The sequence below is a fragment of the Balaenoptera physalus genome (assembly GCF_965194825.1).
Source record: "Balaenoptera physalus genome assembly, chromosome: 17".
NCBI lineage: Eukaryota > Metazoa > Chordata > Mammalia > Artiodactyla > Balaenopteridae > Balaenoptera > Balaenoptera physalus.
Window position 1 is genome coordinate 76,422,671 of NC_138895.1, and position 23,843 is coordinate 76,446,513.

Here is a 23,843-nt window from a genome sequence, read left to right on the forward strand (position 1 = left end):
TTATTTATTTATTTTTTATTATTTTCTTCTTATTAGTCATCCATTTTATACACATCATTGTATACATGTCAATCCCAATTGCCCAATTCATCACACCCCCACCCCCAACCCCCGCCGCTTTCCCCCCTTGGTGTCCATACGTTTCTTTTTCTACTTCTGTGTCTCAATTTCTGCTCTGCAAACCGGTTCATCTGTACCATTTTTCTAGATTCCACATATATGCGTTAATATACAGTATTTGTTTTTCTCTTTCTGACTTCACTCTGTATGACAGTCTAGATGCATCCAAGTCTCTACAAATGACCCAATTTCATTCCTTTTTATGGCTGAGTAATATTCCATTGTGTATATGTACCACATCTTCTTTATCCGTTCGTCTGTCGATGGGCATTTAGGTTGCTTCCATGACCTGGCTATTGTAAATAGTGCTGCAGTGACCATTGGGGTGCATGTGTCTTTTTGAATTATGCTTTTCTCTGGGTCAATTTACATTCCCACCAACATTGCAAGAGGGTTCCCTTTTCTCCACACCCTCTCCAGAATTTGTTGTTTGTAGATTTTCTGATGATGCCCATTCTAACCAGTGTGAAGTGATACCTCATTGTAGTTTAGATTTGCATTTCTCTAATAATTAGTGACGTTGAGCATCTTTTCATGTGCCTCTTGGCCATCTGTATGTCTTCTTTGGAGAAATGTCTATTAGGTCTTCTGCCTATTTTTGGATTGGGTTGTTTGTTTTTTTTGATATTGAGCTGAATGAGCTGTTTATATATTTTGAAGATTAATCCTTTGTCCATTGATTTGTTTGCAAATATTTTCTCCCATTCTGAGTGTTGTCTTTTCGTCTTCTTTATAGTGTCCTTGGCTGTGCAAAAGCTTTGAAGTTTCATTAGGTCCCATTTGTTTATTTTTGTTTTTATTTCCATTACTCTAGGAGGTGGGTCAAAAAAGAACTTGCTGTGATTTATGTCGAAGAGTGTTCTTCTTATGTTTTCCTCTAAGAGTTTTATAGTGTCCAGTCTTACATTTAGGTCTTTAATCCATTTTGAGTTTATTTTTGTGTATGGTGTTAGAGAGTGTTCCAACTTCATTCTTTTACATGTAGCTGTCCAGTTTTCCCAGCACCGCTTATTGAAGAGACTGTCTTTTCTCCATTGTATATCTTTGCCTCCTTTGTCATAGATTAGTTGACCATAGGTGCGTGGGTTTATCTCTGGGCTTTCTATCTTGTTCCATTGATCTATGTTTCTGTTTTTGTGCCAGTACCATATTGTCTTGATTACTGTAGCTTTGTAGTATAGTCTGAAGTCAGGGAGTCTGATTCCTCCAGCTCCGTTTTTTTCCCTCAAGAGTGCTTTGGCTATTCAGGGTCTTTTGTGTCTCCATACAAATTTTAAGATGATTTGTTCTAGCTCCATAAAAAATGCCATTGGTAATTTGATAGGGATTGCATTGAATCTGTAGATTGCTTTGGGTAGTAGAGTCATTTTCACAATGTTGATTCTTCCAATCCAAGAACATGGTATATCTCTCCATCTGTTGGTATCATCTTTAATTTCTTTCATCAGTGTCTTATAGTTTTCTGCATACAGGTCTTTTGTCTCCCTAGGTAGGTTTATTCCTAGGTATTTTATTCTTTTTGTTGCAATGGTAAATGGGAGTGTTTCCTTAATTTCTCTTTCAGATTTTTCATCATTAGTATATAGGAATGCAAGAGATTTCTGTGCATTAATTTTGTAGCCTGCAACTTTACCAAATTCGTTGATTAGCTCTAGTAGTTTTCTGGTGGCATCTTTAGGATTCTCTATGTATAGTATCATGTCATCTGCAAACAGTGACAGTTTTACTTCTTCTTTTCCAATTTGTATTCCTTCTATTTCTTTTTCTTCTCTGATTGCCATGGCTAGGACTTCCAAAACTATGTTGAAGAATAGTGGTGAGAGTGGACATCCTTGTCTTGTTCCTGATCTTAGAGGAAATGCTTTCAGTTTTTCACCATTGAGAATGATGTTTGCTGTGGGTTTGTCGTACATGGCCTGTATTATGTTGAAGTAGGTTCCCTCTGTGCCCACTTTCGGGAGAGTTTTTATCATAAATGGGTGTTGAATTTTGTCAGAAGCTTTTTCTGCATCTATTGAGATGATCATATGGTTTTTATTCTTCAGTTTGTTAGTATGGTGTATCACATTGATTGATTTGCATATACTGAAGAATCCTTGCATCTCTGGGATAAATCCCACTTGATCATGGTGTATGATCCTTTTAATGTGTTGTTGGATTGTGTTTGCTAGTATTTTGTTGAGGATTTTTGCATCTATATTTATCAGTGATATTGGTCTGTAATTTTCTTTTTTTGTAGTATCTTTGTCTGGTTTTGGTATCAGGGTGATGGTGGCCTCATAGAATGAGTTTGGGAGTTTTCCTTCGTCTGCAATTTTTTGGAAGAGTTTGAGAAGGATGGGTGTTAGCTCTTCTCTAAATGTTTGATAGAATTCACTTGTGAGGCCATCTGGACTTTTGTCCTGGACTTTTGTTTGTTGGAAGATTTTTAACCAGTTTAATGAAACACTTTCATTTTCATTACTTTGTGATTGGTCTGTTCATATTTTCTATTTCTTCCTGGTTCAGTCTTGGAAGGTTATACCTTTCTAAGAATTTGTCCATTTCTTCCAGGTTGTCCTTTTTATTGGCATAGAGTTGCTTGTGGTAGTCTCTTAGGATGCTTTGTATTTCTGCGGTGTCTGTTGTAACTTCTCCTTTTTCATTTCTAATTTTATTGATTTGAGCCCTCTCCCTCTTTTTCTTGATGAGTCTAGCTAATGGTTTATCAATTTTGTTTATCTTCTCAAAGAACCAGCTTTTAGTTTTATTGATCTTTGCTATTGTTTTCTTTGTTTCTATTTTATTTATTTCTCCTCTGATCTTTATGATTTCTTTCCTTCTGATAAGTTTGGGTTTTGTTTGTTCTTTCTCTAGTTCCTCTAGGCGTAACGTTAGATTGTTTATTTGAGATTTTTCTTGTTTCTTGAGGTAGGCTTGTATTACTATAAACTTCCCTCTTAGAACTGCTTTTGCTGCATCCCATAGGTTTTGAATCGTCGTGTTTTCATTGCCATTTGTCTCTACATATTTTTTGATTTTCTCTTTGATTTCTTCATTGATCTCTTGGTTCTTTAGTAACGTATTGTTTAGCCTCCATGTGTTTGTGTTTTTTACGTTTTTTTCCCTGTAATTGATTTCTAATCTCATAGCGTTATGGTCAGAAAAGATGCTTGATATGATTTCAGTTTCCTTAAATTTACTGAGGCTTGATTTGTGACCCAAGATGTGATCTATCCTGGAGAATGTTCCGTGCGCACTTGGGAAGAAAGTGTAATCTGTTTTTGGATGGAATGTCCTATAAATATCAATTAAATCTATCTGGTCTATTGTGTCATTTAAAGCTTGTGTTTCCTTGTTAATTTTCTGTTTGGATGATCTGTCCATTGGTGTAAGTGAGGTGTTAAAGTCCCCCACTATTATTGTGTTACTGTCGGTTTCCTCTTTTAGAGCTGTTAGCAGTTGCCTTATGTATTGAGGTGCTCCTATGTTGGGTGCATATATATTTATAATTGTTATATCTTCTTTTTGGATTGATCCCTTGATCATTATGTAGTGTCCTTCCTTGTCTCTTGTAACATTCTTTATTTTAAAGTCTATTTTATCTGATATGAGTATTGCTACTGCAGCTTTCATTTCTCCATTGAATCTGTGTAAGATCCTTTCTGGGTAGAGTAACCTTGGTTGTAGGTCCTTCCCTTTCATCACTTTAAGTATATCATGCCACTCCCTCTGGCTTGTAGAGTTTCTGCTGAGAAACCAGCTGTTAACCTTATGGGAGTTCCCTTGTATGTTATTTGTCATTTTTCCCTTACTGCTTTCAATAATTTTTCTTTGTCTTTAACTTTTGCCAGTTTGATTACTGTGTGTCTCAGCGTGTTTCTCCTTGGGTTTATCCTGTATGGGACTCGCTCTGCTTCCGGGACTTGGGTGGCTATCTCCTTTCCCGTGTTAGGGAAGTTTTCGACTATAATCTCTTCAGACATTTTCTCTGGTCCTTTCTCTCTCTCTTCTCCTTCTGGGACCCCTATAATGCGAGTGTTGTTGTGTTTAATGTTGTCCCAGCGGTCTCTTAGGCTGTCTTCATTTCTTTTCATTCTTTTTTCTTTATTCTGTTCTGCAGCAGTGAATTCCACCATTCTGTCTTCCAGGTCACTTATCCGTTCTTCTGCCTCAGTTATTCTGCTATTGATTCCTTCTAGTGTATTTTTCATTTCAGTTATTGTATTGTTCATCTCTGTTTGTTTGTTCTTTAATTCTTCTAGATCTTTGTTAAACATTTCTTGCATCTTCTCGTTCTTTGCCTCCATTCTTTTTCCGAGGTCCTGGATCATCTTCACTATCATTATTCTGAATTCTTTTTCTGGAAGGTTGCCTATCTCCATTTCATTTAGTTGTTTTTCTGGGATTTTATCTTGTTCCTTCATCTGGTACATAGCCCTCTGCCTTTTCATCTTGTTTATCTTTACTGCAAAGGTGTCAAGGTTTGAACTTTAAACATTCATCTCGTTTTAGTATAAAGTGTTTTGTTTACCAAGAAGTTAAGTAGACTTTCTTATTACCTGCATAGCAAGTTAATTTAGAAGGGAAGTATCAAAGCATATGAGTCCTTGTTAAATAATAGTTTCCATTGCTGGTCTTTTCTGTACCTTCCACAATACCTTGTATAGTACTTTCCACATAATTGGTATTCATTAATATTTGTTTTGCAGCTGAGTTGGAATGTCATGTGCATTTAGAGTTAGAAGGAATCTTAGATTATTTAATCTAACCTCTAGTTTGAATCTGGACAGCAACTGACAGATGATCCTGTTTGGAAGTTCTCAGAGAGTTCTCAATTATTTTGACTACTTTTATTCAAGTTCTATTCTTTGAGGGCATTATAGACTAGTCCTTTTTTTACATGATGTCTTTTAAATATTTGGGTAGTACCTGATATTTTGACATTTACTACATGATACAGTCTGTGCTAAACATTTCTTCAAACTAAAAGAATGAAAATTTTTGTTAAGAATTATGAATTGCATTTAGTAGCCTTCAAATCTACCATACCACAATCTATGTACAGTTAGTCAAATCCAACAGCAATTCATTTTTGCAGAATCCATGAAGCAGGGCAGAATTCCTTTCTGTTAACGGTAAGATACCTACTTAGCTCTTGTAAGCTGATACTGCATTGCAGTCCATTTCTAACCACTGATACATGATGAGGAGCATCCAGAGAATTATATAGAAATGATTATGAAGAAATGATTTTGATTTGGTTTCAAAGGACATTAAATAGAAAAACACAAAACCATAAAAATGATAAGAATATACGTACGTACTTTTACAGAAGTCTGAATGGAGAAGTTCTCAAGAACAAGTAATTTGTTTCCTGTGGCAGAATGGAGGAAGTTACTTTAAAAAACAAACAAAAAAACAAAATCCTGTCTCCCTCCCCAAATTTTGCTAAAACAGAGAACAGTAGTGTATACAAAATGAATATACCAGGATAATGTTGGTATTCAGCATGGCTTAAAAATTGCACATGCTTTAAAAATTATGAAACATATGGAGTGGAGTGTTAGTTCAAATATTAGTTCTAACGGCTATTTCAGTGGCTTAGTTCATTGATCACAAATGCAATGTATTAGTCACAAAGTTTGAGAAAGTATTATGTTTTAAAAGGCCATTTGTCTCTTCTGTGATTTCAAGTTTATATAACTTCCTTTTAAATATATATGATGGTCCTATATAGTAGTTAAGATCAAATGACTACAGTATTGCTTTTTATAATGTTACAGCAACACATTTTAAACACAAAAACCACATCAACAATGATGAAATTTAAGAAAGAAAAAATGTGTTTGTTCTTGTTTGGTTTTTTTGTATGATCATGAAATCAATAAAGCCTTAAAGCTTTATTGTGATACAGTAATGTAAAATGAAATATCATGGCATACATATGGGACCAAATACTAAAAATTACATTTTAAGCTGTATACCTACCAGCTGCCAGCATTTACTGTCTGTATAACTTTTTATGTCTTTCATTTTAAGTGTGGGAGTCAAGTGCTCTTACTTTTCTTTTCCTATTGTATCATTTTGACTATAACTGATTTAAACTAAGAAAAGATTGCTTTAGTCTAATATATCAAAGAGGTCTCCAAATTTCAAGATTCCATTTTTCTTTCACAGAAAGGAAAAATGTACATAACTGTAGACTTTCTTTCTAGACATTTCTGGATCCTTACCCTTTCAACATCTTTTACCTGCTGAGTCTCAGAAATGAGTAAACCACAGCCCTGCCCTTGAGGAGTTTATAGACCTCTAAGAGAAATAGATCACTAGGTCATTTAAACAGATGATGATGGTGGTGGTGGTGGCTGAGAAGGGTGGGCCTGGCCCAGCTTTGGGTGGTCATCAAGGACAACTTCCTTCAGCAGTAACGCTAGGCTGAGGCAGGGAGGTGAGTAAGTTAGCTGAGGAAAGGAGCAGCAACAGAGAAGCCTACCCTCTTCATATACATTAGTTTGCCAGTGCCTTTGAAAATGCAACATGCAGAACGTTGCCTTTTTGTTCTATGTCCAAGCTATAGGATTGTTAAGCAAAAGAGCTAAATTCAGAGTTTGTGGGAATGACTAGAAGTCTTCCTCTAGGTTTGTGTTTTCCAAACTCAAGAACTCTGACTGTGACAGGGTTCTCATACCCTAGACTGAAAAGTGGTGAATGTAAAATGAAATATCATGGCATACATATGGGACCAAATACTACCTTCCAGTAAGTGGAGCTCAGAAAGTACAAGTCAATAAACTGAACACCACCTACTAACAAAATTATAGAACAACTTAACTGAAGGTTTGTGAATTCTTGGAGTCTTTCTTATTTTATTTTATTTTTTTGGAGTTCTTATTTTATCTATGTAATTGGTACTTTTAGAGAAGGTATAGGATTTGGAAAACTCTCCTTTGTTTTCTCTAATACTATTCTTTTTGTAGTTTTCTTCCTATTTCTTTAAATATCTTCCCTTTCACTTCTTTCTCTGCCAGTCATTATTTAAATGTTTGCTTTCCCCAGGATTCTTTCCCCAATTACATCCTATTTTTCTTTGACGACCTTAGCTACTCAAACTAGTTTCTTTTGCTATCATTTATATGCTTTTGGTTCTTAAATTTATATTTCTAGTCTAGATCACTTGCCTACTACAGGATGTCCCACTTTCAGGTTTGTAACCTCAAGTTTAACATGTACAAAATAAAATTTATTCTCTTTTTGATACTTCCTCCTACCCCCAAATTTGTCTTCCTCTGTTCCTTATTGGACACCACCATCCAACCACTTGTCCAGACTACCCTGTCTGTTACTTTTGACTCCTCCCTCTTTGTACCTTCTAAGTTCAGTTGGTTTCCAAGTCTGCTTCCTACAAGTTTGTCTAGCCATTTCTCTCATATTGCAGAACTTTATGTTTGTTTGCAAATTAAAACGACACTCTTGTTCTTAACATGTGGCTCTCTCCACCTAGAATGATAATCCTCCCCCCTTTGCTGAATTCCTACTTCTTCTTCAAGACTTAGTTTAGTTATTACTTCTTGCAGGAAGGTTAGGGCTGCACTACTGTTCTCCTATAGCAATCTCTTCTGTCATAGCTGTTGTCACATAGAGTTATAATTCTCTTTGTATGTGATTATCTTCTCTTATCAGACTATGAGCTCCTGAAGGCCAGGGACTGTGACCTGTATTTGTCTTCCCTGCATTTAGCCTAGTGCCTGGGGCATGGCAGGTCTCATGAAAACCTTGCTGAAAGAATTAATGTGATTGTGTATGTGTTTTTTCCAATTAGATATATTTCTGTTGATTTTAAGACTGTAGCAGTTGCACCCTTGTTCCCCTCTGAATTTGGAACCAACTGAGAGAAACATAAATATCAGGCTGATAAAAGTCAAAATATGAGCTTTATTACTAGTAAAGCTGGGTCAGAAAATATGGTTTGACTTTTGTCTGTCATCAGGCTTCCCACTTACTTTCCATCCAAATCTAGACTTTCCAACGATGTGTCTAAGGGACATTCCAGGTTGGCAGAGCAAATGCACTTACCAGCCTTCTGCAAGGAGGACATTCTGAGTTAGACTTCTGGGTAACCCCCTAGTGGCCACATAAGAGACAGCCTTCCAGGACCAAATATACTGATCACGTAGAGGCAGAAAGAGTGACTTGCAGAATGCAGATTGGAAAGAGAAACGTTTGAGAGTGCACCATTCACTCATTCAGCAAATAGATATGCACTCTCCCTATGCGCTGGGCGTTGCGTAAGTGCTAAGAATACATATCCGGAGCTTATGTTTCAAGGCACGCTCAGTTCCTTTGTCCAGACTCACCAGTAAAGTAAGTCACTCTTCCTCCTTATAATAGAAATTTTCTCTAGGAAAGGTAGGTCAGGAGAATAGAACAATTTTTCCAAACTGTAGAGCTCATTCCTTAGCTATTGCATGTAAAATAAATTCCAAGGACTGATAATTTTAAGGACAAAGTGGCATGAAATACAGAGAAGCATACCAGAGCAGTCTTTTAGGAAAAGGGGAAATTTCAAAGTTCTGGTCATATTTTAGAAAATCATGTGCGAAGTCTGACCATGATAATTTGTTTTCCTTTGCTCCAGTACCTGATTTAGGATTTTAAAGGCCATTTAGTGCCTCACCCTGATTTACTCCAGCATGGGTCTGCCAAGTATTCACTTAATGTAAGTTGCTTAGAAAATCTAGTCCACAGGGAGGTATGGTGGTGGCACCTCACAGTGATGGGGAAGTTCTAGAGACCTCAGCCACGAATACCAGTGCACTGTTGGCAGTGAAGTTCTGTCAGGTCAGTATCTTCTGTGACGTTGTTTCCAAATGCCCTAGTATTTGTCATCTCTGTCATTCATTTGGTCTCATAAATGGTGCTTTATATGATTCATTTATTGTAATGTATTAGATGAACTTAAGATGCCGCCGGTATTACCATTTTTTATCCATTGCGTAAGTTAGGTAGTAAGTACAATGTCCTGCGTACCTCAAGTACACAATTAGAAAAAATCATATACGTAGTTCTTTAAATCATTATGCAAGGGGAGTGGTTCTTGAGAACTTGAATGGTCATAGTAGGAAGCGGGGGTTATTTCTAGAAATAGGAATTCTGGTATCCCATCTCTAGAGACTGACTCGGAAGGTCCTGGCTGGGGCCAGGGAGTATTCAGTTAAAAACATATATTCCAGGAGATTGTTCTTCAGATGGCTCATAGAACCCTAAGGAAAGCATTGTACTATGGAAACACAGTTTACTTAGGTAGGATTTCTTATGAGGTAACCTTTTATCATAAGAGAGTAATAAACACATTCACATCGTGAAAGCAGAAGAGTTGAGAGTGTTGTTTTAGTTAGGGAAGTTGAGGGTGTTCTAATTGTTCCCTAGAGATAATGTTTGTGTTAAGAGTATGGTAGAAAAATCAGCATAATTAGATATATATAATTCTACCCGGAGATTGAGGGTGAATTTGGTTACTTGCCATTATGGTTTTGTTTGCATATGCCTTTCGTTTTTAGTAAAGGAATAATCATCTTGTTTTCTGTAGTATTGATTTCTTACAATTTTGTTAGTATTTTTTGTTGTTGCTTGATTTTTAAAAAAATTTTTTAACATCTTTATTGGAGTATAATTGTTTTACAATTGTGTGTTAGTTTCTGCTTTATAACAAAGTGAATCAGCTATACATATACATATATCCCCGTATCTCTTCCCTCTTGCGTCTCCCTCCCACCCTCCCTATCCCACCCCTCTAGGTGGTCACAAAGCACCGAGCTGATCTCCCTGTGCTATGCGGCTGCTTCCCACTAGCTATCTATTTTACATTTGGTAGTGTATATATGTTCATGCCACTCTCTCACTTTGTCCCAGCTTACCCTTCCCCATCCCTGTGTCCTCAAGTCCATTCTGTACGTCTGCATCTTTATTCTTGTCCTGCCCCGAGGAAGAGAAAAACAAATACCGTATGCTAACACATATATATGGAATCTAAAAAAAAAAACAAAAAACAAAAAACAATTTTGTTATATTTTAAAGGTCTTCATGTTAGGAACCAGTTTTGTGACTTATTCACGCATCCCATCACAGTCCCTAGCTTCGTACCTTGACTGTAGTAGGCATTTTATAGAACATTAATTACAGATGTGCAGGGACTTTACCAGTTAATAACAAAAAATTATTACATCATTTGATATATTACGATTGTAGTTATTATATACCAGAAAAATTAAAGCCAGGTAAACTCTTAAGTTATTATTATTTTTGTAGCCAATGTTCTATGTTTCTTTTTTTTTTTTTCCTTACCTTTTTCTTTATCTTCCTTGGCTAGATTGTTGCTGCTTTTCCTCATTTTGTAGCTGTAACTGAAAACTTGTCTACTTTGTTTGATGCCTTTAGACATGTCCCAATACTCCGTCTAAGAGAATAAGGATAATCCTAGGTCCTAGGTTGCCTGTGACTGCCGAGATTTATATCACTGGTCCTGGCATAATTATTAATAGCATCCTGAAGTCACTCTAGAGATGCTAAATTACTAAGCATCCCTGGGCCTCAGAACCATCTGAATCAGTGATTTGCAAATGGAGTTCCTGCCTTTACTTATCCATGGAGGTCCTTCTGAGGCTCTGCAAGTTTGTCTTTGCTGTGTTAATGTTAGTGGCTCTTTCTGTATTTTGATTTCTAATGTGAGGATTCCTAGACCCTGAAGTTTTGTTGTCCTCTAACAGGTAGCACTAGTAGCATCTTTATTTTCATTGAGAATTTTTGTGTTTTTTAAATGTGGAATTTTTAACTTATTTTAATCTTATTTTTGAACAATGCAATAGAAGGTTTTGGCTGTCTCAAGAAAATTTTGCCCTTTCAAAATGGATTCTAAATGGGTGAGAGAGAATTCTTGGGCCATTAGCTTATGTCTAGGCATTGATATAAGAAAAACAATTTTCAAGAACACATAAAAAAACAATATTCCATGGTGTTCCATGAACATTTGTTCATGTTAAGGGTTCTTTACAAGAAGTTCTAACTAAAGGGAAAGTTGTAAGTTCAGTTTCTTTTGTTCTTTTTCATAGTAAAGGAATTCAGATATACACTGATCTCAATCTTTGTTTATCTTTGAAGAACACATTTTCTTCTTAATGTAAGATACTCCTGTACTCTTTGGCTAGCTTTGTCATATTACATATTTACCAAGATTTGCTCTGAGAAGTGGAAAATAAGTTTTTGTACAAAGCTCCAAAGATTGGTTTGTTGAAATATACTACAGAGATGGAAACTGTCAGAGCCCTCAATTACTTTGCCAACTGTTTCCCTAGCTGGGTATTAAATCTCCTTTTGAAGATAAAGGGTTTTTTGTCAGCTAGAGTTTTTGTTAGACTGTGTTTTAAATAGGACTCTTAAAACACATTTGTGCTTTAGTACTTTACCTTCTCATTTACGTTATAAATTCTACATAGTCTGATTTGCCTTATGCCCTTGTTCCTCTATCTTAATCATAATCCTTAAATTTATCTTTGACCATTACATAATTCTCTCTTCCCCCCAAACATAGTAATTGTGCAAAATAATTATCAATATAATAGTCAGTACCATGGTGTGGATTCAAGGGGAAAGTTGTTGTTTACATGCTTTTTTAAACAATTACATATGGAGAAAATGTGATTCCTTTTGTAATTCTTAACAGTACTACTGACATTATCATAGAGGACCTTTAGTCAGTATTTTATCTATTAAACAAAAAAGGGAATCACATACTATTTCAGTTTTCAGTTCTGCCTCATCTAATTTCTTACCTCCGGAGATGGGGACACCGGAGCGCTGTGTACTCCCTTCCAAGACCACCCCTGAGCGCACTTGAAGAAGGGCTGTGGCACGCAGAGTCTGGTCATACTGTCTTAGAAGTCGGGATGAACCGTACACTATGTCCTAATGGTGGTGGGGACAGAGGTGTGAGTTCTTTTTTTTTCCTGGTTGCAGCTCTGGTTTCTGTATCATCCAGTGGATCCTTTCTTATTTGTTTTGCAAACTAAGCCAACATCAGATGAAATGAATAGAGAATTGTATTTCCTTATTTTAATGTTTGTGGTATTTTTTTTTTTCCATATGAGGATTCCAAAAGGTTTTCAAATGCAATCTTGCAGGATTAGATTTTCTAAAAACCATGATTATTCTGTATTTTATTGCTCTTGTCCTTGGGTAACTCTACTGAGTAATATTTATTTTTTTTTCAGTTAAGTATGATAGTATACTGTAAAGTCTAGGTATAAATCTGTAAATTGACTGTAAGTAGGACAATGCCTAATATATTTTTTTCCTTTAAAATTGTGATAGTGGGGGAAAAATGTGTTGAGTACAGACTGATCACTAGTTGACGCAGCAAAAAGCTGTTTTTTCCCTACAGAGAGTATCTCAGAGTAGTTTTGTGAAGTGTGCAGAGTTTTGTCTATGTTATGCCTTTTGTAGAGGCAAGTATTGCAATGCAGTGGGAAGACCATCTTTTAAAAAAGAATTGGAGCTTTAATTCCATTTACTGCCTTTGTTGTCCTCTTTTCCATGAAGTTTATGTGCCTGGGAATAAAGAACAAGTAGTGAAATTGAGAATGAAAGGAGAGAACGTATAGAATTACATGTGGAAAGAATCATGTAATAAAATACTCCTCTAATGGATTAGAATCCTTTCAAAAGGAACACTTTCCTAAAGATAAGACTATTTTGTTCCCATTTTACTTTGACCCCTATCTAATTAGTCACCAAACCCTTTTGATGCTTCCTTTGTGCCACCTTCTACGTTCCTTCCTTTCTAAGCTCTGGGTCATTAGAAAACGCATTTTGGGTTTTCCATGCGCCGTCCTCCATAGTGAAACTTGCACTGTTCCACCTGCCTGTAATCGTCCTCCACTGTCTTCAGTGTATCCTTATAGTTCAGTCTACTTGTTCTGCAGGGGGAGCCCTCAGCTCAAATCCCATGTCCTTCACAAAACCTCCCTTCATTTGACCTGGGAGTGCTTTCTCTCTTCTCTGAACTTCTGTGGCCCTATGGCCATGTGGTCCATTTGACATTAGATGTCCCTTGTCCTCCAGTGATGTCCAAATCTTGTTTTAGATTTCAGTTTTTAAACCTTTGTCTTTTCAAGTAAATAGTTACCTTTTTGATCCCCTGTGGCTCTTAACACAGTGCCTTGTACGTGTGTTGAAGTGCAGGAAGAACAGCCGTATTACAGGCTTTATATATGGTGTCTATATGAGTGTGTATGGTATATGTAAATCTACATATTACATGTTTGGTACTTGGGAGGGATATGTGTGAGTGGGACTGTAATATTGCTAAATCTTTTAATTGTATGAAGTGAATGTCTTGTTCTGACACTAACTGAATGAATAACTTGACTTTTACTTTTAACCTTGAAGAGACTATATGTGATGCAGACTCTTTTAAAGGGCTTTGGATACCATAGAGCTCGAGGTCTTGAAGTAATGAATTTTTTAAATCTTCTAATAGAAAAACACGCTGTCTCTTTTCACCTTGATTACTGATAGCTTCCACTAGGCCTAAAAATAAAACTTGAATTGTTCAAAGTGATTCGTTTGACATTGTCAGCTATTCGTTGGAGAAATTATATTGTTCTGGCATTTATTTAGTATTTTGTAGTGGGCAGTGTACTTTATCATTTTGATTTTTATACCACATATCGATAGATATTAAATTCATTTTGTTTATCAGTGAACTTTGGGTCCACATTCATTTAGTGAAGGAACATTTTTTGTGAATGTCTGCTTATATTCCAGACATGCACAACAATGAACAAAACGTATGGGCTTTATGTTGGAGTGACTCATTTTCTGGGGGGAAAGACAGACATATGTATAAATAAGTACAATAATTTGTTATAGACACAATGATAGAAATATCGTAAAGACCAAAATCCAGTAATCATAGCCATTCCCATTTGAAAGTATGACACCTAGTAAGCCCTAAATATGCCAGAGAATTCCTAATGCATTACATGTTAGAATTAACAGAGATAATATAATTGTTTTGTAGAAGGTATAGATACTGTTAATTTCTCCTTTAATAGATCATGAGACAAACCTAATTCAAAATCATACAGTTGGTTCCCATCATAAGATCTAATCATTCTTCAACTTCAGTGACAGTAACTTATTATTTTTGTTTTAGAGGGTAGCTTTTTCCCAAGTACCCAGTACCATGATGGTGTTTAATAATAGACATTAATAGTTTAATTATTAATAATTTAATAATGGAGATATTACTATTTCCAGTTAGGTTTAAATTATCATTGGTAATATAGTTAGTTGAAAGCATAAGTAACTTATTTTAAAAGGGGTCTTAATTAATTATCCAAACCCCCAGACTTACAAAGCTGCATAGGAAAGCAAATGTCATCACAAACTAGGAGTACTCACTGGTGGACCAACCACTTAGATTACTGGCCCCATTAAGCAGAATTCTCCCAGCACCCCTGTGTGCCCATGTACCCGATCCGATCCATGGCTTCTATCAGCTCAGCCATGAGGTTTTCTGTGCAGCTACTCAAGTCCTTCTGTGAATGCCTGTAGGATCAGGACGGGTTGGAAATTATTTCTAACACCTCACCATCAAAGAAGGAGGATGATAGAGGTCGATACATTTCACTCCTGCCTGAGGTGAGGACTAGGAGACACTGGTGAAGCCACATGATGTCTTGGGTGTCTTTAAAGAAGAAATGGTTAATTTAGGAGGGCAAAATTTACCAAAACAAAATTTACCAAAAGATTATGTATATTATTATATATATATAATGCTCTTAAAGTGGCTTCTATATTCCAGGCAATTTTTATATTGATTTAGTACTCCTAACCCTGAGAGATTGGTAGGATTTTTCTGTTTCCTGACTAAGGCTCAGAGAGCATTATTGAACAGATTGCCCCATGAGCCTGTCTGCACACCACTGTCATATGCAGCTTGGCACTTTTTTTTTGGTCATAATTTTTCTTTCCAGCTATGCCCCAGTTCCATTTTACCATAGTTCCGTTACCTACTTGAGACTTCCTGTTTCTCCTCCTGCTGTATCATACGTAGGGTTCTAAATTCCATATGCTACAGGAGGAGGATAGTGAGTTACCTTCTCCTTTGTGTGTTAGAATTAAATTTAAAGGAAGAATTCATATTGCTTAGACCTGCCAGTTGCTTAAGGCTTTCTTGTGATATGCTTAGCCCCTTTTTCCTTTGGAAAAGACGAGGTTGGGAAGCAGTTGAAAAGTGAGGAGTTTGTTGGAAGGGATCAGAAGCTAGGATGAGAAGGAATTAAAGGGATGCTTCAAGAAAAAAAATATAAGTTTATTTTCTTATTCAAACTATATGAAAATCTATATTTAGTAAACTAGCAATACAATACTTTAATAGTATCTTGTTTAAGCTGTTTGGCCTTGTCAGCAGAATTTGATAGGGATATTATCAAGTTCTCCATAGCTTTATATTTGATGTCAGCACGTTAGATAAGTTACAGTGTATTAGTACCTTCTGCTAATTAATTACAAGTAAAGTGAGCTAGGCACTTCCTGGACAGTAGGTAAAAGGATCTAAGAGCAGGAAGATCAGCTAGAAAATCGTCTCTTACAACATGAAGGACTATGTGCAGGTACCTGCAGCTGAACTCGAAAAGCCTTATGAACTGACTTCAACAAGGGAGTCAACCACATTTCTGTGCCTGAGTAGGTCCAGTGATTTTATTTTACTTGTTCTTGTGGTGCTGATAAGTACAGAATTGTCTTATTTAAAATAGAGTTATTTCTTTTGTGATTACTGTTACCACTCACTTTCACCTTGTATTACCTTCAGTATGTTATCATTTTATAGAAACCTGAGTAAATTGAAGCTTTCAAATCTAGTTTCATCTGTCTTCTCTATAGTTGGTAAGTTTTCATGCATAGTAAGTGGTCAAGAAGTTGTTTTTGTTCTGTTTCGTTTTGAACCTCCTGGAGAAGCTCACTGTGATTGTTTATTTCCCTCCATGGCAGTGCATTCCTCATCTGTTAGCCAGACTCATTCCTGCAGTCATGTTCATTGGTAATGGTCTGTGGAGAGCTAAAACGTTTAAAGTAATTTAGAAATTGTCTGGTACTTGAATTCAGAGTGGCAGTTACCCTTTAAAGTCATCAGATCTGGTTGGAATCTCAGCTCCTCTCCTTACCAGCTGTATGATGTGGGACAGATGGGCCTCCCTTAGCCTCTGTTTCCTCGTTTATCACACAAAGCTGGAAATAGCACCTCAGAGAGCCGCCGTAGGAGTAAATGAATGATGCTGTAAAGTACTTAGTGTAGTGCTGCACACATCACGTTCAGAAAATAGCGGTTACCCCACTGGTTCTCCTCTTGTTACTGAAGGCTTGTTGTGAACCACATATAAAATTTGTTGGATTTTTAGATGATTAATTCGCAGCAAAAGTTTTCACGTTGTTGGCAATACTATCTCAAGGGCCTTCAAGCACCTCTGCTTACCCTGATTGTAAGCACTTACAGCGTTACTAGTAATAACTACCATTTTATTGAATGCTACTGTGTATTACACCCTTAATAAGAACTTTACATATAGTTTTATTTCATTTTCCCAATAAATATGAAGAAGGCGTTATTATACCCATTTAACTGATAAGGAAACGTAGGTAAAATAAGAGAAGGTAACGTGCCTACCTAGCTGGACAGTGAGAGACCTTGGGTTCACCACAGTCTGTGTGACCCCAGAGCCCCTGCCCTTTAACCCCATGCTACCTATTGGGCATTTTGTCTTTTTACTCATCTGTCTCTTCCGGTACACCCAAGCTTCCTGAAAGTGGGAACTGGATATTACGTGTATTCCAAGTCCCCATTTTTGGAAGCCTCTTTAAACTAAAAGCAGTGTATAATATCAGAAAGTGTCAATGTGAGATGTAATACCTTATTAAGAATTCTTTCTTACTTACTGAAAATTACATAATTTACCATTCTGACAGGAAACTTGAAGCTTTGGGACTTGTTTTTCAGTTCCGTTCTCTCTTTGCCATAATAGCAATTTGAATTTACTATATTTGGCCTTGTGTTAGTGATAGCAAAGTATTCATCCTAATCTTCTTATCAGGTTATAAGCTTCTTTCATCATTGCAATACCTAGCTCAGTGCCCTGTGTAAGTTAATCACTTGATACATATTTGATTTTAATTTATTTCAGTGTATTAATATTCATCTGAAGTATTTTTATATTAGGTATAGTTGACACAGAAATATGACTTTTGCTTACTTGGCTTTTACCCTTGTTTTTCTTTCTAGCAATCAGGCCTGTGTTTTGCTTTTGGACTTTAAAAAGAGTTCAGGTATTTTGGTGTTAGTCTGAAAAAAATTCCCTAATGGACTCTTTGGAATTTTTTCTTCTATTAAAGTAGAAAACATCCTGAACAATGTATAACATTTCGCATTATCAGCATGTAGTGCCTGTGTATATATTGCTGAATTATTCACTGTTTGTTTTTTAATAACAAGTTTATGAACTTCTCAAGGGCAGGGATCTTGTCTCTTATACTTTCTTGTATCTGTGGCATCTAGCCACAGATGGTGGCTAGGGACATAGCAGGTGCAGATGAAATATTTGGATCTTGATTGATTTGACCACTAATGTCTATGGGTTTGTGGAAAGAGCATGAGGTTTCAGAGTTAGACATTGGATTCTCACCCAGCCATTGCTGTTGAGTAAGTTACTTGGTCAGTCCTGCTACAGTTTCCACTCTTGTAAAGTAGTAATGATAATAATACCTAACTAATTTGCTGGAAATGTTAAATAATGTATGCACACTGCTTTATGATGACTAAAGATGCTGTACATGTCTTAATTCTGTCTTGTTTTTATCAATATAATGGCTCCGTTCTACGACAAATCTGGACTCAGTCTTGTATGTTTTGGCCTGTTGGACACTTACTTGACGTGATATATGACTGCATGCATGAGTCATGTATACTTCATGAGCAGAGTGAGGTCTGGAGAAGTTGTCTGTGGAATAACATTACTCAATAAGATCATAGAAGTCTGCTTAAGTCTGAGTTCTCTTAACTTCTAGCTTAAGTGTTCTCTCATACCATATTTTGGTTTCTAAATACATACAAGTGCACACTTACACACAGACACACATACCCCAGTTTCATAAATCATGGGAAGAATTTTATAATGGCTCAAGACCAACATTCCCATTAAGTTATTAGTTTGTAGTACAAGAAAATGGATCCCTCCTACTTACATAGTTCTTTCCAGAGAGCTGATGTGCCTTACCCAAGGTCATGTAGCCATTTAAGTGAAAGAATTGGAATGAATCCAGGTCTTCTAATCCAAATCCTTGACTCTTTCCAAGATGCCAACAACTGAAAATGTATAGAGCAGCCTTTGAGCATTTTTTGAAATTCCTGGACTTTCCCTCGATGTTGGTTCTCCCAAACTATTGTGGTTCCTTTGTATGATGCATCATATAGATACAGGTGTTACCTGTTTTCACCAGCTACACTAGGAGCGAACTGCCATTTTAAGACCATTGTAACTGGAGCTGAGTGGATTGGGCTGGGCAGGAAAAGTGAGGGTGAGGGAGGTCAAGGTAGGGGTAGGGGCTGCAGAGAGTAGTAGGAAGTGAGACCAGAAAGGAGGCAAGGTGGGGTACCAGTTGTGTATATGCTTTAGAGGATGAATTGGGTGGGTTTTACGTGGATGTGCGTGCATGCGTGTACACACACACGCGCCCCAAAACAGTTTGAACAGTTTGGTTTGAAACTTTGGAATAATTCATTAGCATGTTCGTTTTGACCTGGTGTCTTTGGGGAGGGGAGGAGAAATTTAACTTTTTCACTTCTTCATTAGTAATTGAATTTGCATGCCTTTTTCTATTTCTGCCTGTTTGAACTTTCCCCCTTTATTTTAAAGAACCCATAAATATTCAGAAACTTGAATTTCTAGATCGGTTTACAGTACGATTAATCTCTGTACTTGGTGATTTTATTCTCTTTGAACAGGAGTGTGTTGCTGCTGTTCTGCTTTGCGTCCTCGCTACAAGCGCCTGGTGGACAACATCTTCCCTGAAGACCCAAAAGTAATTTGATCTGCATCTACTGCTCCTTCTCTTTGCTGGCCCATCCTCCCCCCCGCTGACCTCCCTAAAGGTTTCCCTAATTTCATTTCTCTACTTTTACTCCCAAATCTCATCATGTACACTACTATTTTTATACTACTCTCCTTTTTTTTAACCTTTAAATGATCCATGCTTGCTTGTCTTGTTTTCGGATTCTTTTCTTAGATTAAGCATAAATTCAGAATGCTGGACGGATGATGTTCTTTAGTCTGTATAGTTCCTCAATTTAAGTAATACTCACTTACCAAAAATTTATGAACTAGTGTCAGATCATTTGTATGCAATGCCAAGAACACAGCTGTGAATACAGACGTGGTCTTCTGCTCTCACCAAGCTCCTAGACAAGTAAATTGGCAATTACAATATTGTGTGAAAGAATATGCTGTGATAGAGAAATAAGTACAGGGTACTGCTGGAGTAGGTAGGAATGATATCTAATCTGGGCTTGGGAGAAGAAAGGCCTGAAGGAAATGAAATCTAGGCTAAGATCCAAAGAATAAATAGGGTTGGCCACACAATTTTCAGAAGAGAATTGAGAAGTAAAGGGAGAATATTCCGGGCAGAGTTTGTTCTCTTTTTACTTAAGTGCTTTTAAATTTTTCATAAAAGTTACTTTATTGTGGAAGACGACTGGTTTCAAAGCAATTGTCTTTGATTGATTTTGTTTGACACTGTCTTAAATTTTCCAAGACTCCTTTAGTCTAGTGTTAAATGGATAGGAACAAAAAAATGTTACATGGGTTTGATTTCCAGAAGTTGCTTTATTTTAAAATGTAGCCAACTCTAGAAACCTTTTGGTTATCTTGATATTAATTTATGAGATACGCCTCATTTTTAATCAAATCTGATTTAAATATTCAGCTATTTGTAGGAGACCTGCCAATTAAATATTTTGGCTGCGAGATATCCTGGATAATTTATGGCATATAAATAACTCTAAGATAGGGTACCTGCCTTTAAGAAGCTTTCCATCCATTTGACTGAAATAAAGCGAAAGCATACTAAATATTAAATCACAATGCATAAATCAGTAAGTAAAATGTTAAGTAAAACAGGTGGTAAAGTTTCTGCCTTTATATCAAGGAGGTATCATATGGGTTGGCAATCTCTGTGAAGCATTCTCAGAAGAAATGCAATTTGCTGAACTTTGAAGGATGTACACCATCTGGAGAAGCAGAGATTAGTCTCTTTGTTGCCAGCAAGAGAAAAATCATGGTAAAGTAAGAGATACATTTGAGAACAAGAGCCTTCAAATGAAGGTGCCTATAGCCTAATTGAAGTGCAATGAATGATAATTGTACACAATTCCTGATTGGAAGTTTCAGAAGTATCATTTAATAGACTGAATATTCAGATCATTTTCTTAAGGAATCTGGAACATACGATTACTGAAGATAAGGTGGAGCACAGATTATGGAGGAATGTGAATGACAGACAAGGCATCTACTTTACCCCCTTTAACTTACAGGCAGTGAGGGAGCTTTGAACACTTTTGATCATGGGAGTGGTGGCAGGTAAATTAGAGAATGGTTACAGAAAGAATCTTTATTTTTGTCAAGTATTTAGATAAGATTTACTTAAATAGCAATCTGTAAAATAAGGTTTAAGGAAAAGAAAAGATTTACATGAACCTTGCATACATATGGCAACCATAAACCCAATTGACTACATTTCTTATTTTTAATTTATTAAACGAGCAAATCTTGTGGTATATCCAAAACGCGTCCAACAGTAGGTTCCCAGAGTGCAGAGGTCTACTTGTCATAGTCCTGCCTTCAGAGAGTGCTCGAATGAGGGGAACAAATAACCAAACCTTTTCTTATAATTACTAAAATATATTCTATTCCTTACGCACTATATGCAGTTAATGGAGCTATTTTTCTGTAAAGGAAGGTGTTAGAATAATCCATTGCTTGTGAAAGCATATTTAAATGCTTTTCCTAAATGGGGCATTTATTTACCTTTTTGAAAATTCTGCATATCCAGAATGGTGATTAGCTCTTAAGAGGCTATATCCAGGAAGATTCAGCATAAATATGGGTTAATTACCAATCCAAAAAGGGGAAATGTGACGCAGGCAACACTTAGAAGTACAAAAAATAAGCATGAAAAATATAGATATAAATATAACCTATTTCACTTGTTTTTTTCATTTTTATTTTTAGGATGGCCTTGTTAAAGCTGATATGGAGAAATTGACATTTTATGCTGTATCTGCTCCAGAGAAACTGGATCGAATTGGTTCTTACCTGGCAGAAAGGTTGAGCAGGGATGTTGTCAGACATCGGTCTGGGTAAGGAAACTAATTGCTGCTAATATAGGATCTTTGGAAAATTCTTCCTAGGCTAAATCATCCTATAAATTATTTTGCCATCTAGTCAGGGAAAGATAACATATGGAGAATAAAACATTGTAATATCATATAAGGAAATGTGTAATATCAAATAGATGCTGTAGCTTTTATTACTTTCCTGGTGGTCAGGTTTAAGAATAAACTCATGTTACTTAACAGAGTTGTTTAAGTATCCATTAATTTTTAAGACTTCCCTAATGGAAATAGTAGAAATTGATTCCCTTAGTCTGTCAGCACAGTACTGTAATTTAAAAATCAGTCTCGAAATAGAAAACTATCAGAAATTCTGTTAACGAACTGATTTTTATCACAGCTCCAGTTTTACCTATCAGAGGAGCAATAAAACAGAGCTATGTTAGGCTTAAGGTTCAGAATATGTGCGCATGCTGATTTGACCTGTGCTAGCTGTACATCTACCTATAAATAAAGGTCTACCATCTTAATCCATTCTCTGTGCTTGAACAGCAGTAACTTTGCAGTTTGGTTTATAAATACTTTTCCATATTGTCATTTTATGATACTGGTTTCTTAGAGTATTCCTTTCTCCAAGTGCTATACTGGCTTTCTCTACTTCTGCATTGTTACCATTTAGAGCATTTGATACAAATGTGAGTCTTGATACAAGTAGTTTTTAAAGTTGACTGTTCAAGCAAAGTTATCTAAAGTCTGAATTTTAATTTTTAGTACAGGCTTTAAAATCTGATGAATTATATGGTAAAATGTATGAGACCTTTCCTTATAATATTGCTGATACTGTTTTATGTACTCATATTTACAAATACAAATAGCTTATGTTAGAAATTTAGGCACATTTCTTATAATAACTTTTGGGTTGGATGCAAAGAAATGTGGTTAAAAGCCTGGAAAATGGAGAATATCTGTGTTTACAAAAAAATTCACATGAAGGTAATGTTAAAGAAGCTCTGGAAGAGTTTTTGGTGAGCAGGAGAAAATGGGGTAGTACAGTATAGTTTCTATATACTTCCATATGAGGAATATTTTATAATCTCAAGATCATTTGTGTTGTGTGAAGATTAGGATCTCACTTAGAAGCTGCTAAATTTGCCTTTCTGTGTTCTGTGCATTTAAATAAACTTACTTTAATTATCCCTATGAAAGTGATTAGGAGAATTAAGAGAGCTAGAGATGTGTTGACATTATTTTTCTCTTATATTTAGGTATGTTTTAATTGCTATGGAGGCATTGGACCAACTTCTTATGGCCTGCCATTCTCAAAGCATCAAGCCATTTGTAGAAAGCTTTCTTCATATGGTAGCAAAGCTGCTGGAATCAGGGGAACCAAAGCTTCAAGTTCTTGGAACAAATTCTGTGAGTAAAACTATTCTCTAATTTTAAGTTTAATTAGCATAACTTGGATTAACTCTTCTTAGAGTGTCTATCTGGTAGAAGCAGATGCTCTGGTCAGGGCATTTGGACAACCAGTACAGTGGTAGATGATTAGAACATTTTGTCTCTAGCTTTTATTGTTGCTGCTTGTGAAATCTGGGGTGTTAACCAATCATAAGGAACAACAGAAACTCAGTTGGCCATAAATAGAAGGTTTTTCTTTTCCCCCCAGGCCTTCTTACACTACTTCTGAACTATCTCTGCTAACAACATTCATTTTCTTTTATCCGGAACCATAGTTTGTTAAACATGTGTGGGGTTAGGGAAGGCATATCTAATAAAGAAAATAAAATACAGTGATAACCTTTCTCCTCTTGTCGTTAGTTTCATTGTATAACCTTCAGTCTTTCGGTTCCAACTTCATCTCTGAGGAAGCTTTCAGGCATTCAACCAATCTATATGTTCCCATCCAGATTTTTATCAACAAATAACAAGGCATGTACTACCTGCTACTGTTTATAGATAACTATTTTGTGGTTAGGAAGTGTAGGGGGTGACTGACAGCATGGATTCTAGGGTTCGACTGCCTTTCTTTGAATTATGCCTGTGCCACTTTCTAGCTGTGTATCTTGGGCAAGTTACTTAACCTCTCCTTGCCTTAGTTTTTCACCTGTGAAATGAGGGTAGTAATAGTACCGATCTTGGTACTCTTGTTGTGTGATACGAGTTAATATAAATAAAGTTCTTAGAGCAGTGTTTGGCACTGTTAGTTATTGTTGGTAGTGATATAATGTTTTTCTTTTCTTGAAGCAAGAGTATGTAAATAAAATCCTCATTAAAAAGCCCTTAATATGATTTTGTCCATTTGTTT

The 23,843-nt window shown here is 36.2% G+C and overlaps 1 protein-coding gene across 3 annotated transcripts in view; it reads left to right on the forward strand.

Annotated features, from left to right (window-relative positions):
- The window catches only part of EFR3A (EFR3 homolog A), a 96,107-nt gene that overhangs the window by 16,273 nt on the left and 55,991 nt on the right, over nt 1-23,843 (forward strand). For 2 of the 3 annotated variants that reach the window (XM_082434077.1, XM_082434079.1), the window contains 3 exons: nt 19,157-19,233; nt 21,438-21,565; nt 22,804-22,954. In XM_082434077.1, coding sequence (XP_082290203.1) covers nt 19,157-19,233; nt 21,438-21,565; nt 22,804-22,954 — 356 coding nt within the window. Of the gene's footprint in view, nt 1-19,156; nt 19,304-21,437; nt 21,566-22,803; nt 22,955-23,843 lie in introns of those variants that run through there. The other variant, XM_082434078.1, reaches the window with a different exon arrangement.